The sequence below is a fragment of the Numida meleagris genome, chromosome 1 (genome assembly GCF_002078875.1).
Source record: "Numida meleagris isolate 19003 breed g44 Domestic line chromosome 1, NumMel1.0, whole genome shotgun sequence".
NCBI lineage: Eukaryota > Metazoa > Chordata > Aves > Galliformes > Numididae > Numida > Numida meleagris.
In genome coordinates this window covers 77,365,696-77,367,466 of record NC_034409.1, presented here as the reverse complement: position 1 = coordinate 77,367,466, position 1,771 = coordinate 77,365,696, and the positions used below count along the sequence as shown (strand labels likewise).

Genomic DNA, 1,771 nt, shown 5'->3' with positions numbered 1-1,771 from the left:
GTCTCAAGCCAAGAGTGTGAAGTGACTTCCAGACCTCTCTTGGAGGACTGACTCTTCAACACTTGTAGAGCCATGAAAGCTTTTTTTCCCCTCATTTCCAACAATTCTCTTGCCAGCCTTAGAAAGTTCCCCTGGAAAGTCATGGACCCACTGTCCTCTGCCAAGCCCTGAGCTCAAGGGATGTGTGGGAACTTCAGGCAACAAACGATCTGTTTTAAAACTGTATGAATTATAAAAATAGGAAAAGATTTTGAACATACTAGAATTTTTGCTATGCAGCAGTTCTGGCTGGAGATATAACTTAAGGTTTGAGAGAAAAAAAAAAAAAAAAAGCTTTTATTTTTAACAAGCATAAAATCTGGGTCTTTCCGAGATCATTTTGCTACACCCATTCTAAAAATAGGGGCTCTTTGTAGTCAGATGATTAGCTAGTAAACTACATGTGGTAAGCATAAGAGACAAAAAATGCCTAAAAGTATTAAGATAGAAATCTCCCTTCTCTCGAACAAGGATATGGAAAGAGAGGGTAAGGCCATAAACACCTCTGGAAAGCCAAAAAACACACTTCTTATCCTCTTATGTATATTATTTTTTTCCAGCTCTGGACAGTCAGACAGTTTGGCGCTTGATCAAAAGCCTTGGCACAGCCACGCAGCACTTTATGTCCTTTGGGACGTTATAGAGGTGGAAAGAATTTATGTTAGCTTTCAACAGCTATCATGCCATGGAATGAAGGAAATGGCAAATCCACACAATCAATCCCGTTTGGCCTTTCACAAAAATAACATTCCCAGATTTCACAAGCAGTTTTCCGCTCAGCTATTGGTGCTGGGCTTTGCCCCTTCTAAACACGTGTAATTCCTTCACCAAGTCTGGTTTCACTGAAACAGCATCTCAGGGAGAAGATCCTCATGACCACCATCAGACCTGTCCTACTCAGGTGTCAAGAGCCCCATGGTGGCCGCTGGATGGGTCCACCTTGCCCAAGCCCTGATGAAGCAGGGACACCCAGAGCAGGATGCCCAGGACAATGTCCAGGTGGCTTTTCCTCTGGGAAACCAGTTCTGGTGGCCAGACCTGGCCACATCAACCTATGTTTCACAGCAGGAGTTTCTTTTCCATATCCCCAGCCAGCATTTCCTCACCTCCCGTCTGGTACCTCAGCACTGCCACTCCGCTCCCTCGGGACGTGGTGACGGAGCACCTGTAGGTACCAGCATCAGAGAGCTGCACCTCTCTCAGCTCCAGGGAAGCATTTCCACCAATCACCTGGTCTGAGAAAACCGCCGTGCGGCCCTGAAACACTGTGTCTTGCTCTTGTAGGTGGTCCTTCCCCCCTCTGAACTCATGGACCAATCCAGCCACTCCAGCTTTTGCCCACCAAATCACTATGCTGCCCATCCAGATGTCGGGCTCAAAGGTGCAGCCCAGGAGGCCGCTCTGGCCGATGTTCCCAGGCGACGTCAAGGTGGTGACGTTGATGGAGTGCTTTCCTGCAAGGAGAAAGCACGGTGGTGTGAGGGAGGTGAGTGCAGAGAGAGGTCAGGCCAGTCCCAGATTTGAAGATGCTTTCCATCTGGGAGAGGGAGCACGGCATCTTTAGGATTTTCTGCATGTTTAGCTTTGGGGCTCTGGGCCCTGGGACAATTCCTGCCACCACAGTGTCAAACCCCCACCAGCACAGGCTGCTCCACGCTTATCCACCCCTTTCCTCAGCAGCATAAAACAGTAAATGTTTCAGTTGCCAGAGCCCAAGATAACAATAAGAAAA

General features: G+C 47.9%; 1 protein-coding gene across 1 annotated transcript in view; it reads right to left on the bottom strand.

Moving 5' to 3' along the window:
- Positions 1–1,771, bottom strand: part of VTCN1 (V-set domain containing T-cell activation inhibitor 1) — a gene marked incomplete at its 3' end in the record, with an annotated part of 10,969 nt that overhangs the window by 2,627 nt on the left and 6,571 nt on the right. Inside the window, exon 3 of the mRNA XM_021397291.1 lies at positions 1,146–1,493. Within this exon, the coding sequence (XP_021252966.1) occupies positions 1,146–1,493 (348 nt within the window). The remainder of the gene's footprint in view (positions 1–1,145; positions 1,494–1,771) is intronic.